Source organism: Poeciliopsis prolifica, unplaced genomic scaffold (genome assembly GCF_027474105.1).
Source record: "Poeciliopsis prolifica strain line A6 unplaced genomic scaffold, Auburn_PproV2 SCAFFOLD020, whole genome shotgun sequence".
Lineage (NCBI taxonomy): Eukaryota > Metazoa > Chordata > Actinopteri > Cyprinodontiformes > Poeciliidae > Poeciliopsis > Poeciliopsis prolifica.
In genome coordinates this window covers 4,238,391-4,252,033 of record NW_026562395.1, presented here as the reverse complement: position 1 = coordinate 4,252,033, position 13,643 = coordinate 4,238,391, and the positions used below count along the sequence as shown (strand labels likewise).

The 13,643-nt window shown below is 40.8% G+C and overlaps 2 protein-coding genes across 3 annotated transcripts; one reads left to right on the top strand and one right to left on the bottom strand.

Moving 5' to 3' along the window:
- Positions 1–134: 134 nt before the first annotated feature.
- ost4 (oligosaccharyltransferase complex subunit 4 (non-catalytic)) lies at positions 135–1,691 on the bottom strand. Of its 2 annotated transcripts, none has more exons than XM_055044183.1 (3): positions 1,580–1,691; positions 410–547; positions 135–226 (listed from the first exon to the last, which is right to left on the bottom strand). In XM_055044183.1, the coding sequence occupies exon 2, from the start codon at positions 544–546 to the stop codon at positions 433–435; it is 114 nt and encodes a 37-aa protein (XP_054900158.1). In that variant the 5' UTR covers position 547; positions 1,580–1,691; the 3' UTR covers positions 135–226; positions 410–432. The 2 variants fall into 2 exon arrangements, with proteins under 2 accessions (XP_054900158.1, XP_054900159.1); XM_055044184.1 differs by having other exon boundaries at positions 1,620–1,680.
- Positions 1,692–1,925: 234 nt separating this feature from the next.
- Positions 1,926–13,411, top strand: selenoi (selenoprotein I). The gene is made up of 10 exons (XM_055044179.1): positions 1,926–2,162; positions 4,309–4,377; positions 5,467–5,575; positions 5,960–6,034; positions 6,960–7,222; positions 7,331–7,439; positions 7,519–7,567; positions 8,633–8,813; positions 8,933–9,112; positions 9,948–13,411. Exons 1-10 carry the CDS (start codon positions 2,106–2,108, stop codon positions 10,053–10,055), a joined length of 1,200 nt encoding a protein of 399 aa, XP_054900154.1. The 5' UTR covers positions 1,926–2,105; the 3' UTR covers positions 10,056–13,411.
- Positions 13,412–13,643: the final 232 nt, after the last annotated feature.

Genomic DNA, 13,643 nt, shown 5'->3' with positions numbered 1-13,643 from the left:
ATCACTTGAAAGTTAAAGTTCAGCATATTTCAGCCCTTATATTTCTGTTAATTTTTCCCTCATATGCAGGGTTAGTGTCTTGACAATTTGAAATAAAGCTGAACATTTCAAGGAAAAAGATGGATCACGACTAATTGAATTCAGACATTTTTAATAGTAATACAAAAGCGTGGTGCAACAGAACTTCATCTTCTACAGGGGAAGATCAGGACTCCAACTATCTCACCTGAGGAGAAGAAGAAAAGTAATGCGTGTTCAGACTGCAAGTCAAAGATTTCATTGCACCTGTCCCTCAAATCAAGCACTTTATGGAATGAAAAAAACAAACAAACATTTCAATCAGGTAACATAATGCTGAAAACCCCCAGGAAAAGTTAAGTAGAAATACACGCAGTAGAAATACACGCACCTCCTGGGTCATTGTAGTGAAACCTACTCCTGCTTCTTGGGGTTATTTACAGCAACATAATGGTAGAGCACAACCAGCAGGAATAACGACACGCCAAGCATGTTGGCGAAGATGGCCAGCTGGACGTCGGTCACCATCCTAGAGAAAAGAAACAGCATGTCAGCTCAGGCCACGGATTTAGAACCGGTCGATCGCTGCCTTACTCCACTTTGTAATGTATTATTTAACAACCATTGTTTATTTAATTTAACCAAATACACATAGGAATTTTGCATGCGGTTACAAAAGCGAACAGTTAAAATTACTTAAAGGAAAAATATGGGTACCATTTCAGTGATAGCTGTCCTAAAGTCAATGTTTACCCTTCAGATAAGAGAACAGAGTTCCAGATAAAGCTTAAATTAAGTTGTTTCTCCTATCAAACGAACACAGCTGGGAAATTAATAGATTTCAACTACAAGATTTCACACAGTTGTTTCTTCTTTAACAACACCGAAGGAAAAAAAAAACACTGCATGCGTTACATCAGAATAATCAGGCTGACCTTTTGGTTTTATGACAGCTGAGCAACTTTTATCACGTCTATAGACGAATTCTACAGCTTGATCAATGTCCTAGAATCCCTCCCTGGTGGATGCTGTCTTAGATGAAGCAAATTGAGACGTTGACAATGACAATCCAAAGAACTGATAGCTGGTATGAATTTACTTACTCAGAAGTCTAAACTCATTCACACAAAGTATGACTGATCAGATCTATCTTCCTAGTAGTTCTTCACTTATTAAATAACATTGTGGTCATGGTACCGTTTTAGCTACCTTCGACCAACAGATATGACTATTAGAAGCTTAACAGTTTGCAGCACGATATGCTTCAAGCGTTCGTGGCGCAACCAAAATAAATACAAAAACACATCTGCACCCTATCATGCAACTTAATTTAAATGATATTTTCAAACAGAACATCTCTTAATCATCAAATTAGCTTGAGGAATTATTTAAAGATGAAAATGTCAGGGGCTGATGTTAGCTTAGCTTGTAGGCTAAGTAGTGCAGCTAATGCTACACTGAATGAAGAAACGTAGTATCTACTTGTTTGCACGTACGTGCAAACAAGTAGATACTAAAACATAATCGATATGAAATGAAATTTATGTACTGTAGTTGTTACCTTGTTCTTTAAATTAGTTTTTTCTTTTTTAATCACGTACAAGTGACACTCCAGCTCCTCTCGGCATACGCAAGTAAACCTGCCTTCTTCCGGGATGCAACCTAAAGCCACGTCACGTTTATTTCACTAGTGTAATAGAAATTCCTGTTATAGATCGCACTTTCGTCACAAATGAACAAATTTGAAGCCTTGTCTCGGACATTTTTAATCTTTCGTTTTCAAAATATACATGTTATTACTACAAACACGATCTGTTTCGTACGTCTTATTCGAGATACACATTTAATTCACTTTTGTGCTGTTTTTTCTTCTTTTTTTTACCTATCATCCAGATCTGAAGGGGGCGGCAGTGAGCACGACGAGCTGCGAGCGCTCGTTGGTGAAGGAGTGGCTCCGGTGGTTCGACTCGACATCACCTCACCCGGCGTGAAAGACGGCGGCTAAGCTAGATGGTTCTCCGAATCGGCAGCTAGCGTGAAGGATTTGCACCTCCAGAGGAAGAGATAGCGAGCCAAACTGAACCGTCATGGCTCTTTACGAATATGTCACAAAGGAGCAGCTGGCGGGCTTCGACAGATATAAGGTAAGGCGGAAAATGACGGGCTGATAGCTGTCACGACCCTGTTCGCTGATGCTGGGAAATTACACATTCTAAGCCTCGATAAAGCTTTTTTATCAACCAAATGTATTCGTGTCATGATAAAAATGTTCTTTGTTGGGTTGGCGATTTAATAATTTTATAAAATATCCCTACTGCTGGTAATTGTTGTTTGTGGCTTATCCTTTGCGGCTGCTGAGCATTAAGGCGAGTTTCTCGCCATACCTGATATAGTGTTCTTAATTAAACATCATTTTTATATTGACCGGAAGTGTAGATGCACGCAGCCTCCTGCTAATGGCTAGCCGTTCGTTCTTTCTCTCTCCGATTTGACAAAAAGGCTTCTTCCTTTTTTCAAAGTTTTCAGATAGGTTTGGTGGGTATGGAAGGCTCATTTGGTATTTATTGTTGTAGTATATCTGTAATAATACGCCAGTGAAAAAATATTTAGGGATTTCCCAAGCAGAAACGTCACAGTTCGGATATTTCTCACTTCCTGTTTGGAAGTGAATTTGTCCCAAATTTATTGATCATGCAGTTTATCTCTAAACTGAGCAGGAAAAAAGATTCAATGTAATGTATGAGCTATGTTTATGGTTGGTTACCTCCTACAATTACATTGCAAGTTGCACTTTAATTTTCTAAGGTGTGTTCTTGTATTTCTTGTTAATCATGAGAGGCGTTTTGTTAGTAATTGTCTTTTCATTGTCTTTTTTCCATTTGTTACGTCACTGTGCTCCAAGTAGGCATTCAGCTGGTGTTAGTGCATCTATATAAAACAGAAAAATGACAAAATATTCCTAGTGCTAATTTTTTTTAAAGCAACACATTGATTATGCCTATCCATTTAATGTTTTCTGGATTATTATTATTATTATTATTATTATTATAGTTTGAACATATAGACCTCAAGCAGGGATAAATTAGCCTCTCTTAATTGATGTAGGTGTGAAATTTAGAGGGGTGTCCAGACTTTGAATTGTAGAGTGGAATCGACTCATGGGCCACAAAAACTTGACTTTTAATTAAAAACACACACACAAAAAAAGAAAAATTAAATTGTCTCATTCTTGCATATAGAAGCTCAACAAAAAATTAAACATAAGGTATTTTAATGAAAGAAACAAATTGGCTTGATTTTTCTTTTTGTGTGTGTGTGTAGAAACTCAATCTGTAATTCATGATTCATTCGTAACCTGCTTCTTAATAGTATTCAGAAACAAGTGGGGGTCACTCCAGACCTCCTTGCAAATTTTTATAAGACTTTCAACAGGCAAAACAACACGATGGGAACATTTTTATGTTTCTATTTTAAACCACAAGCTTTAAAACCTCTGTTACCCGCCATTGCTTGTGAAATCATTTATATTTTAGCTCCTTCAGTTTGTTTGTAACGGGAATTGATTTTCAAATAATTTACCAAAGCGTACAGATGTGTGTGTGTGTGTGTGTGTGTGTGTGTGTGTGTGTGTGTGTGTGTGTGTGTGTGTGTGTGTGTGTACTGTGCTGCTATGATTAGTGTGTGGTTTCCCTGCCCCAGTTTTCTTCCTCTTTCGGAGATAAGAATGCAACTTAGAAAAGTCTTACAGTGTTGATTGAAGTGTAGAAATTCTCACTTACAGGAACAAGAAAAATACAACATTGATACAGCTGTATTGTAGTAACATTATGTTAAACATCAGTGGGGTGTGGTTGCATTTTCTTGTTGCTCTGCTGACAGTAAACACAGCTGTGGCTCCTGTGAAATATTTATTTTAAATAAAGTGGAAAAGAAGATCCTGCTCCTCCTTTAAGAGATCCAGATTGGAAGGTAGATTAAAAATCCACAGGAAAGGGGCCCTGTTTACCAAAATAGCGAGGTGATGAGCGGCGGACAGCGTGTACTCCTGACAGCAGCCACCCGCTCCGGCCCCACTGGATCTCTTACGCGTGTTTGTCTTACCTAGATAAAGTTTCAGACACTGGAGCCGGGTTTGTTTTGGTCTCAAGGCTCACAGGATGAACCTGTAGACACAAAACACGTGGAATGAAATGACATAAAAAAATGTGTGAATTCTTTTATGTGTAAAAAAAAAATATTTTTTTTAAATGACGTGATTTTTTTTGTTTGTTTGTTTGTTTGTTTACACAGTACAGTGCCGTGGACACGAATCCCCTGTCCGTCTACGTTATGCATCCTTTCTGGAACTTTTTAGTGAAGGTAAGAGTGAGACCTGTGGAGCACTCCATCATTAATGAAGTTTCCAGCCATCGGCGACAGTGGGAGACAAAAAAAAAAAAAAGGATCGATTTTTAATTTGAAACGTATACATCTTTTTTATCTTTACAATTCTTTCATTTACATATTTCCTGCCATTTAGAGCTGCATATCTTTGCGAAAAAGACAATTACGAGTAAGCAAATCTGATAAAGTGATATCAAAACACGATCCAAAGGTTGTTGGCCGACAGCTGATTGCGCAGCAGGGTGAAAGCTATAAGGCTTCTGGCTCGCCTTACCGAGGCGGCACACCTGAAGTGTACCTGGGGCGTTTAGGACGGGTTTCATTCCCATTAAGAACAAGACGACAAGCCTAATATTAACACACTATTGGTAGTACGTTGGACACACTTTCTCTGAAGCGTGGCGTTTTTGGAAAAATGTCTCACCAGACTTCACTGTGTTTCCACAAAACCTGGCGATTCATTGAACTACATAAAGTACTTTTGCTAGATGCTCTTGAAAAAATTTTTAAAAATTTCCAATCATCACCTTTTACTGACAAAATAAAAGCTTCAGCTTGTGACGTCATGTCCGTAAATGGTAAAGTAGAGGCATTTTCCATATCCAGCCGGCAATGCAAAGCATAAAGTATTTTTCCTGACCCCAAATCATCCAAATTGAAGAAAAATATGTCAAAAGGGAATCTGGCAGATTTGCTTATAATATTAAAATATTGTTTTGTGTGTTTAATTTGGGGGTAAAAATAAAAAAGGTTTCTGCAATCATTTTTAAAAAGAAAAATGCAAAACATTTTATGAAATGTTAAACTTTTTGGCCCCCAAAATTTTGGACTTCCAGCTTCCTTTTAGTGTAAAAAAAATATGAGGCAACATATTTAGGCGGATAAAAAGTTTTAATAAAATAAGAGTAAAGTATGACTCAGATTAATCTCTGTGGCCTGATTACAAGAAATCTTTTTTCCAAGTACTTTGCTTCATCTATGCACAGAAACATGCTCTTTTCATCTTGTGCTTCATTTCTAATGGATAAAACTCCATCAACTGTGTTTCTCTCACTCTTCCAACAGTTTTTACCAACATGGCTGGCTCCAAACCTCATCACGTTTACTGGTTTCATGTTCCTCGTGCTGAACTTCCTCATGTTGGCCTTCTACGACTTCGACTTCACTGCCTCTTGTAGGTCCATCACTTCGGTCCCGCTGGGCCTATGTTGTCATGACAAACGACTGCAGACGCTGTTTTAAGGGGGAGCCGCTCCGTCTTTGTTTATGCGGGGCCAAAGTGCGTCACTTATGGAAACGGGATCGACGCGTGTTCCTCAGGACAATTTTTAACTTATTAAATCCTTCGCACACATACTCAGAGAATGTTATCAGTGTTGCCATGTTGGTGCGTATCTGTAATGCAGAAACAAAGGCTAACGCAGTCTCTGTTGACATTCTGTGTTTTAGTGTGTCGTCTTACCTCAGACACTTTGACCTGAAAAAAAAAAATCACTGTATGTAAAATGGATTTATGTTGAATAATAAAAGTAGAAACCAGTTGTTTTGTGTGTTTCAGCTGCAGGAAACCAGCATGTGCCTAGCTTGGTGTGGGTGGCTGCTGGGATCTTCAACTTCTTAGCCTACACTCTCGGTGAGTTCTGACCCCGTCGACCTCTGGAGTGACCCCCACCCCCTCCTCCCTCTGTCTTTCTGAGAAGATCAGAGATGGGGAGCTTTTCTCAGAAATCTGTTTGGTGGTCAGTTTATTATTTTTGCCTGGGCGTCTCGAAGGCTCTCAGCAGTGCTCAGAGTGAGGGGTCACACGTAGCGCAGACGCATGGAAACGGGTCACATGAGGAAGAGCAGTCAGTTTATAACACACAGCAGTCGGGTAACATTAGAGGTGCAGAAAGAAATCGATTATGTTGAGAACTGCAATTCCTAGCCCTGGAAAATACTCAAAAATTGATGTTAGTTTGTCAATTATTTGGTAAAATTATACTTTGCATACATTTTTAATATGTATATTTTTTTTACTAAAAGATTCCCATTTTTAGTGAGAACTTTACATCCACTTTTCTTGAGCGTGACTCTGTACACCTCATAAATAATGAGACGTACATCTTAAAATTGTTCTCCAGCTTACTTGTTGGGGCTTCGGATCGATGTACATCATTAACTGCTACCTTGGGTCTATTGCCATTTTCAATAGATCAGAAACGACTGAATTTCCACTTCAGTCACAACTTCTCGAGTTTATTTCCCAAAGACGCCGCCTTAATAATCATGTGGCTGTTTAAGTTATAGGGAAACCCAGTCAACTGTTTCTCCATAAGCACCTCTTTGTTCTGAAGATTGCTCCATAAATCATATAAACCCATTTCCATGGGATTCTTGGGTGGAATATATATGTGCTGCAGCAGCAGTGGGACGTAGGAATGTGTGAAACTCTAAAGAATTTATTTGGAGTGGGCAGCAGCTATATATGGGCGGAGGTGTCACACCTCTACATCTCTTTGTTTGCATCGTTTGTCCGTAAACGTGTATTTCATTATTTCTTTTTCCCTTTTCACCAGACGGCGTCGACGGGAAACAGGCCCGCCGCACCAACTCCTCGACGCCACTGGGGGAGCTGTTCGACCACGGCCTGGACAGCTGGGCGTGCATCTTCTTCGTGGCCACCGTGTACTCCATATTCGGGCGCGGCGAGAGCGGCGTGGGCGTGGTCACGCTCTACTACATCCTGTGGGTGGTGCTGTTCTCCTTCATCCTGTCCCACTGGGAGAAATACAACACGGGCATCTTGTTTTTGCCCTGGGGTTACGACATCAGCCAAGTGGTGAGGACTACACACACACAAACACACGTACATCTTATGTAGTGATTATGGTTTCAGTATGTTGGGCTCACAAAAGATTATTGTTCTTTTTGTCACGTCTCCTTCTAGACGATCTCCCTTGTTTACTTGGTGACTGCTGTGGTGGGAGTGGAGACCTGGTACCAGCCAGTGATCTTTAACCTTCTCTACAGGGACCTCTTCACCTTCATGATCATAGGTGGGCTCTGATTGGCCGCTTTAAAATGTTTTGTGTTTTTCCTCTGGCTGTTTTAACATGAACTTCTGCTGGTTTCCAGGCTGTTCGTTTACCGTGACGTTACCCATGAGCCTCTATAACGTCTTGAAGTGAGTATTTAATGAAGGTGTTGCAGAAGCATTCATACTGTTTCAACTTTCTCCACACTTTCTCACAATCCAACCAAGAATGTCATCTTGGTGTTTTATTGTGATTTTTAGTTATCAAGTAGGCTGTAATTGAGCAGGCCTGTCACAATCACAAATTTAGCTGAAATTGTCCCAGAAAGCATTAGCGATAAACGCTAATATTTTTATTTTGTTTTTGCCCTGGGGCTACGACATCAGCCAAGTGGTGAGGACCACACACACACACACACATACATTTCATGTAGTGATTATGGTTTCAGTATGTTGAGCTCACAAAAGATTATTGTTCTTTTTGTAATTTGTGATGATGGCATAATAATGCACGTTTGCCCTCTTTTAGATGAATCAGACTTTCATTTTCAACTCTTCACACTGGAAAAGGAAAACATTTTAAATATGCAAAACAAAACACAATAACCAAATATAGAGGGTAAAAGGGACATAAAATCCACAAGTTGCCGAAGTCATAAATAAAATGGATCAGGAAGCTTTTGAACACAACCTTAGTCAAATTTGCTCCTACTTTCCCAGTTGATTTTTTTCCCCAACTGTGAAGTCAGAATTTCCCTGTTCAGAGTATAACTAGAACGTAGCATAAAAGTAGTCCTGAACAAAAACCTGTCAGAGGCTGGAAAAGACCCTTAAATATACAACCAGAGCTAAAGAAGAATGATTTATACCAAAGCACAGTGATGTGCTGGATTGGCCTAGTCAAAGTGTAGATCTCAGTCCACTTGAATTGTCAGATCTTTCCATGTCTAGCTGTCAAAAAGCTGATATAAACCTGCCCCCTAATGGCTTGCAGAGGTAATTGTGTCAAAAAGTGGTTCTGCAAAGTGTCGACCCAGGAGGCTGAATCCAAATGCACCCCACATTTTTCAGGTTTCATTTGTTAAAAACCAAAAAAAAGAAGCGAAATCTCCCATCTTCCAGGTGTGCGCTACTTCTTGCTCTCAAACGAAACCTTTGAATTGTGTGGTTGCCTTGCTACAACGTGACGACGTCTCTGCCTTGCGGATGTTTCAGGGCTTACAGGAGCAACACTCTGAAGCACAGCAGCCTGTACGAAGCCTTCCTGCCTTTCCTGTCCCCCGTCCTCCTCTTCGTCTTGTCAACCGCCTGGGTCGTCTTCTCCCCATCCAAGATCCTGGAGCTGCAGCCCAGGATGTACTGCCTCATGGTGGGGACGGCGTTCGCCAATGTCACAGTGAGTACCAGGCGTAAGTTGTTTTTTTTGTTTTGTTTTGTTTTGTTTTTTGCTGCTGTTGGTTTTTTTTTCCCCCTCAAATTTCTCTGTTTAATCGTGATTTTGCGTCTGTTTTCCAGTGTAAGCTGATCGTGTGTCAGATGAGTAACACCCGCTGCGAGCCGCTGACCTGGCTGCTGCTGCCGATGACGGTGGTGGTGGGTGGAGCCGTGACGAGGGTCTTCACCAACGAGACCCTGCTGCTTTACTTATGGACCGCCGTGGTCATCCTCACACACATACACTACGGCGTGTCGGTGGTAAGAGCTACTTTGTAAATGGCTGAAATCCAAGATTTCCATCTTAGGTTGGCCGAAATCTGTTGAAGCCTTCATCCATTTGACCAAACAAGGTAGAAATCTGGCTTTACTGTGCGTTTATGCCAGGTTTAATTTAAGAGAATATTCAAATTTGACATGAAATGAATAAAAGAAACATTTTATGTCTCCCCAGTGTTCATGGTAACCATACATTCTGATCGATTTGAGTTGAATTCATACAAAATTACTTAAAAAGTACGTAATAAACGCCTCATCATAATTTAGAATGCAGTTTTGTAAATGGCTTTTTTGCAGATTTTGGACATAAAAGCAGATATTTATGTTTATTCATGTGGAAAGCTTGATAATCAGCCTGTTTGTCACTGGTTCACAGCAAAAAACACAAAATCTTACCAAGCAATTTTAGTCCAGTAGGTTTTCAGCAAGAAATAGGAGCTTGTGTTACGTCAATAATATTGATGGAAAAATTACTAGTTGGAAGTGAAATAATCTGCCAGTGGAATAAGATATTTTTTGCATGTCAAAGTTTATCCAATTATTTAAAATAAGCAATGCTAAGCCTGGTGGCCCACCAGGCTTATAATACACTGGGAGAAACCCTGCATATGTTGTTCTACTAGTTAGAATTGAAATAACCAATTTATTTCAATTCTAACTAGTACTTTTTTCATCAAGGAAGTGCTGAAAAGTGACTTGTAAGTTAGTTTTGTCTTATTTCTAAAGAAGTGACATAAACGTTGGTAAGAGTTAGCAGTGTTGCTGCTACGCGACATCTTTGAATTTGGAGTTTGACATTTGTCGTTGTCATCGGCAGGTGAAGCAGCTCAGCGACCATTTCAGCATCTTTGCCTTCTCGCTGAAGAAGCCCAGCCGGGACTGACAGGAGGAGGAACGAGTCGGCCTGACGGCGGCGGAGGTCTAAGCTGCTCCTCTGTTCCACCTAACGACACTTCACCCTCACCGCGGAAACAGAGCCCCCTCCCCCTTCACAAAAAGGACGCTCCAAGCGAAACGGACAGTGGCCCTCCTCTAACACACACGACACACACAGTCACACTCGAACACACATTCCCAAAGCGAACCGATCAGAGTCCGGTCACGGCGACGGGGTTGGGCCCCGGGGCCTCTCTGGCTTTTGTCACTGGTGATTGGCCGTCTTTGTCGAGCCAATGAGGTGCTATTGTTTCCTACGGAAATGCGCTTCCGTCGCGGCGGACGGGAGCCCGCAGGAGCCATGAGACTTTACCGAGGGGGGCCCCCCCTCATTACCCAGAGCATTCAGGATCTCTTCATCCAAACCTCAATAATTAAACTGAAGCTAGTTTTCCGAGTCGAGACTTTTAAGTCTGCTCCGTCGGGCCGGCTCGCAAAGACGAACGTGTGAGCTCAATACAGATTATATGGGTAATCTCTGAAGCCACATAGTATTACGACTGTATAGTAATGCCCTGGGGAAACGCCAATTCAGTCTAAATGTCTGAACAGGAATGTCTGAAGGAGTGTTGTCGATCGAACCTGGGAGCACTGGGAACACTGGGAAACTGTCGCTCCAGTTTTGTCCAGAATTTAAACGTTTGGTCAATTCCCCTCAACCCCCCCCCTTTTTTTTTTTTTTTTTTTTTTTTTTTTAAATCTTCCAGTCACTCATCTGTGGTAAATGTTAGTAACTTGTATATATTCTAAAAACATTGTTTGGGGTGAAATTTCTGTAACAAAGCCTAAAAGAGTGTAAACCATTGGACACATTTCCTTTCTAAATAATTATTCTCCTTTGCGCTCGGAGCTGATTATTGACTAACTGGGGCGAGACTCAGATCAGGTTGACCTCTACTAACCCTTTCTTAGTTTTTACTCGGGTACCAGCTCTCCCTTCCCTCTGAGGTGTCGTGTTTTCACGCTGATTCGTTCTTCTTCTTGCTTTTTCCATTTTTTTTTTTTCATTTCATTTCTTTATCCGTTTTGGCTACGCTTCTCTTTGCGGTAGTTGTTATGTTGCGCAGCGCTTGAATGAAGAGTGTGTCCAAAAACCGCCAGTGGAGCGGACTCACTCTGAGGGACCAAGCCTCCGCACAGGACAGCGCAAAACCTCTTCACGCCGCTTGTGGTCATGGGTTTTCTTTTCATTTCTTTTTCCACAACGTGGCGTAGAGCTAGCGTCGTTTTCGTCTTTGTTTTTCAGGATATTGAGCGCCAACCGTCTTTTCGTCTCCGAGTTGGCGGAGTTTTTATGTTCGACTTTTTCACAATGCAAGGTTTAAGCTTGTTGAGGCGGACAGACATTTCTCACAGCTGAAGATGTACCAATCGGAGCTTCCCTGGCTGATACCGATTTTTTTTCTCCTTTTTTTCTTAGAGGTTTGATTGCTACGTTTTCTTCCAAGGAGTACAGTAGAAATGACTTCCACAGGTCCTCTAATAGAGATTGTAATTTTGAATCTAACGGAGAGCGAAGGAATATAAGTGGCATTTTTCTTTCATTTCTCTAAATGTGTCTCAAAGTTTGTTTATTACCTGAAACTGTGGGCATTTCCTAGCTTTGATGTGCTTAAAGGACGGGGAGAAAAACAAAATCAGATCGGATCCCATTAGGAAAAAATCGGCCCGGTTCCTATCGCTCTGCCATCGATCGGTGCATCTGTGCACGCAACTCGTCTGAAAATGTCAGCAACGTGGCATCGTTTACGTGTGTTTGTGTCCGAATAAGTTAGAATCACAAAATTTGAATATTAACGTTGTCTCAGTAGTTGTGATTAATGCAGCTGAATACAAATACCCATCCACAGTTCTGTTTATCTTGCATACTGGGTACCGGGTTTTAAAAACATCCTTCCGTCATGCCATACGTAAAGAGCTATTCTTCTCTTCCCAACATGCCAGAGATCATGCCAGAACGATTAGAATTTTCTCCAGTTGTATAAAGAGTGGCCCTTCCCCCACCTGTTGCTGTGCATGTGTCAGATGTACAGATTTGGATGTTTGGAAGTAGCAACCTGGACAGATGACTGTACTAAATGACCAGCTGCTTGCATCTTGTTTTACCTGCATTTCTCCATGAAAAGCAGATAAGAGAAGGAACATTTTGTGAAATTAGCACTTGAAAACTACTGTTAAATCTAGAGGTGTTTTTATTAAACATTTGCAGCTCAGATCTGTATATCCAAATCCAAGAAATTATAAACAAATGCATATTATGCTATTGAGACATTACTAATCAGTATGTTGTACTAGAAATCATTTTTGCTCTTTTGTGGAGTATAAAATAGAAATTGAGTCATGTTATACATTTCTGTTTTAAATCTGGGAGCAAATAGTGCTTTATTCATGCAGTTAAAAGTTCTGAACAAAAATAATTAACATGATTGTTTTATTTAAAACAGAAAAGCAAAAATGTCCCTTCATCTAAAGTAACCTACTTTTATAATATAAAAAAAATTACACTGCCTGGCCAAAATAAGTTGCCACCTGGATTTAACTAAGCAAATAGGTACGAGCCTCCTATTGGATAATTACTGCATAGGTGATTATCTTTCAGCTGGCAACAAGTTATTTAACCCCAGCTGATGCAATGAGTAACTCCTCATTTCTTAAACAACCATGGCAAAAGACACATCCTGTGGCCATGGGAAATACGTTAGACTGTTCAAGAAGGGTCAAATCATTGGCATGCATCAAGCAGAGAAAAGATCTAAGGAGATTGCAGAAACCACTAGAATTGGGTTAAGAACTGTCCAATGCATCATAAAAAACTGGAAGGATGGTGGGGAACCATCGTCTTCCAGGAAGAAATGTGGTCGGAAAAAAATCCCGAATGATCGTGATCGGCGATTACTTAAACGTTTGGTCAAATCAAATCGAAGAAAAACAACAGCAGGAGTATTTTTAATTGTGAATGCAAAAGAATTTCCACACGCCCAATACGAAGGGAACTCAAGGGGTCAGGATTGAACAGCTGTGTAGCCGTAAGAAAACCTCTAATCAGTAAGGCTAACCAGAAAAAAGGCTTCAGTTTGCTAGAGCATAAAGATTGGACTCTGGAGGAATGGAAGAGGGTCATGTGGTCTGATGAGTCCAGATTTACCCTGCTCCAGAGTGATAGGCGCATCAGGTTATAGAAGAGAGGCAGGTGAAGTGATGCACCCATCATGCCTACTTCTTACTGTACAAGCCTGTGGGGGCAGTGCTATGATCTGGGGTTGCTGCAGTTGGTCAGGTCTAGGTTCAGCAACATTGTGGGCCCAAAGAATGAGGTCAGCTGACTACCTGAATATACTGAATGACCAGGTTATTCCGTTTTTTTTTCTCCCAAATGGAACGGGCATATTCCAAGATGACAATGCCAGGATTTATCGGGCTCAAATTGTGAAAGAGTGGTTCAGGGAGCATGAGACATCTTTTTCACACATGGATTGGCCACCACAGAGTGACCTTAACCCCATTGAGAATCTTTGGGATGTGCTGGAGAAGGCTTTGCGCAGTGGTCAGACTCTCCCATCATCAATACAAGATCTTG